General features: G+C 39.2%; 1 protein-coding gene across 1 annotated transcript; it reads right to left on the bottom strand.

The window, feature by feature from the left end:
- Window positions 1-1,247: 1,247 nt before the first annotated feature.
- Window positions 1,248-2,183, bottom strand: LOC104988033 (olfactory receptor 6C2-like). Its single transcript, XM_010839167.1, has one exon. It carries the CDS (start codon window positions 2,181-2,183, stop codon window positions 1,248-1,250), a length of 936 nt encoding a protein of 311 aa, XP_010837469.1.
- Between the last annotated feature and the right edge of the window lie 616 nt (window positions 2,184-2,799).

Below are 2,799 nucleotides of genomic sequence, written 5' to 3'. Positions count from 1 at the left end.
CAGAGAACAGATTGGTGGTTGGCCAAGGCTGAGGGAAATGCGTAAAGGGTGTCAAGGGTACAAAATTCTGGTCATAAGATAAATATGTCCTGAGGATGTAATGTACACTATGGTGACTTGAGTTAAAAATACTCTGTAGTTTATGTAAAAGTTGCCAAGAAACAACATCTTAAAGTGATCTCATCACATAGAAACTGTAATTATGTGAGGTGGTAGATGTTATCTAAAATTATTGTGGTAACCATTTCTCAATATATACATATATCAAATCATAATGTTGTATAACTTAAGCTAATACCAATGCTATTTGCTAATATATATATAAATGAAACTGGAAAAAAAACAAAACAAAGGGCAGTAATGCCAAAAATAAAAAAATTAAAACATCAAAACAGTTTAACATCAAGTATAATGAAATAGTTCCATTTTAGTCTGTAGCAAGGTGGGGTGCATTATAAAAAACAAGATTAGAAAAATTTCATCTACCTATTCTTTTATTTATTTGTTTTTTGCTGTGCTGGGTCTTTGTTGCTGTGCAGGCTTTTCGCTAACAAGTGGGGGCTATTCTTCATTGTGGTGCACAGGCTTCTCATTGCCTTGACTTCCTTTGTTGCAGAGCATAGGCTCTAGGGCACAGGCTTCAGTAATTTCAGTTTGTAGGCTCAGTAGTTGTAGCTTCTGGGCTCTAGAGCACAGGCTCAATAGTTGCGGCACACAGGCTTAGTTGCGGCACACAGGCTTAGTTGCACCACGACATGTGGGTTCTTCCCAGACCAGGGATCTAACCTGTCTCTCCTGCATTGGCAGGCAGATTCTTTACCACTTGAGCCACCAGGGAAGGCCAACTTTTTATTCTTGATAGTGGATGCTAAATCAGGAAGGAATCCTAAGATAAATAATTTTGCCCCCAAAGAGCTGTAAAACTAGAGGAATGAACAGAAAAAAATCCATCTCATATTTTTGTTACATCTTTCTGTGGTTCAGCTATCAGGATGGTGAGGGGTTGTATAGATTCTGGAAATCTATATTCATTCCTACTTATGAAAGTAAGCCATAAGGAATGAAGGCCTATTAGAATTAAGGCCATAACACTTCTTTCAGGCCATGGTTCTCAGAGAAATAAAAAAGAAATTTCAGTGATTAATCACACTGTACCTTTAGTTCTGCTCTGTAGATCTGAATTAGAACACATAGTAAAAGATGAAATATATGTATATATTTTTACTTTATAAAATATTTTTAGTCACCTAATTTTTGGAAAGAAATGCTGTTTTTTTAATAGAGTCCCTGAAGGCTTGTTTGACTTGCTTATTCCGTAGAGTATAAATGAAAGGGTTCATCAAAGGGATAATGGAAGTGTTGAGAAGGGCCACCACCTTATTAATGGCCACACCTTCCTTTGCTGGTTTGATATAGATAAAGATGCAACTCCCATAAGTGATGGAAACTACTATCATATGGGAGGAACAAGTAGAGAAAGCCTTTTTTCTTTGCTGAGCCGAAGGGAGTGTTAGAATAGTCTTGATGATGTACATGTAAGACACAATTACACAGACTAGTGTGAGTATCAGGGTCAGCACTGCCATGATTAAAACAAGTTGCTCTATAAATTGAGTGTCTGAGCACACAATCTTTAGAAGAGGAGATGCATCACAGCCAAAATGATCAATGAGATTGGAGTTACAGAAATCTAGCTGAACTCCCAGGCTAAGTGGTGGGAGTATGACAATTAACCCAATCAGCCAAGAGCAAAGGACCAGAATGGTGCAGACCTTTTCACTCATGATGGTGCTGTAGTGCAGGGGCTTGCAGATGGCCACATAGCGGTCATAGGACATGGCAGTTAGAAGAAAAAATTCTGTTGCCCCGATGAGGATGACAAAAAATAACTGGATGGCACAAGCATTATAGGTCACTTGTTTGTCTCCAGTGGTCATGCTGTACAGGAATCGAGGAACACAGACAGTTGTAAAGATTATTTCTAAGATGGAGAAATTCTGAAGGAAAAAGTACATGGGTGTTTTAAGGTGAGAGCTCACCAGAGTGAGGAGGATAATGACTAGATTTCCAGCAACAGTGGAAGTGTAGGTGAGAAACAGAAACGCTGAAAAAAAAACCTGTAGTCTTGGGTCGTCTGTTAATCCTAGTAGGATGAATGTTGTTATTGCAGAATGATTTTTCATCACTATCTTCAGATACATAAGAAGTCTGTATTAATAGATTATAAGTGTTTAATCTGAGGAATAGAATATAAAAATAAATTTCAACAAGCTATGTAGAATAAAGTAGTGAATCAGGAAGCGGCTGCTGCTGCTGCTAAGTTGCTTCAGTCATGTCCGACTCTGTGCAACCCCATAGACGGCAGCCCACCAGGCTCCCCTGTCCCTGGGATTCTCCAGGCAAGAACACTGGAGTGGGTTCCCATTTCCTTCTCCAATGCATGAAAGTGAAAAGGGAAAGTGAAGTCGCTTAGTCGTGTCTGACTCTTAGCGACCCCATGGACTGCAGCCCACCAGGCTCCTCCATCCATGGGATTTTCCAGGCAAGAGTACTGGAGTGGGGTGCCATTGCCTTCTCTGAATTAGGCAGCAGATGCACATTTTAAAGCTTTTACTTGATCATCAATAATCATGATGTAGAAAAGTGATTGAATCATACTTCATTTCCCTGGACTCTACATTAAATTCATCTTCAGAATGTTCATGAAAAGCATTCATCTGAAATTTTATTTCCATTCTAGTTACAGGATCAATTTTAACATCTATGTCACAGTCCTCTGAAATTCTGGCAGCCACCGTG

The sequence above is a fragment of the Bison bison genome, unplaced genomic scaffold (assembly GCF_000754665.1).
Source record: "Bison bison bison isolate TAMUID 2011002044 unplaced genomic scaffold, Bison_UMD1.0 scf7180017864115, whole genome shotgun sequence".
Lineage (NCBI taxonomy): Eukaryota > Metazoa > Chordata > Mammalia > Artiodactyla > Bovidae > Bison > Bison bison.
This window is presented reverse-complemented; position numbering and strand designations above follow the sequence as displayed.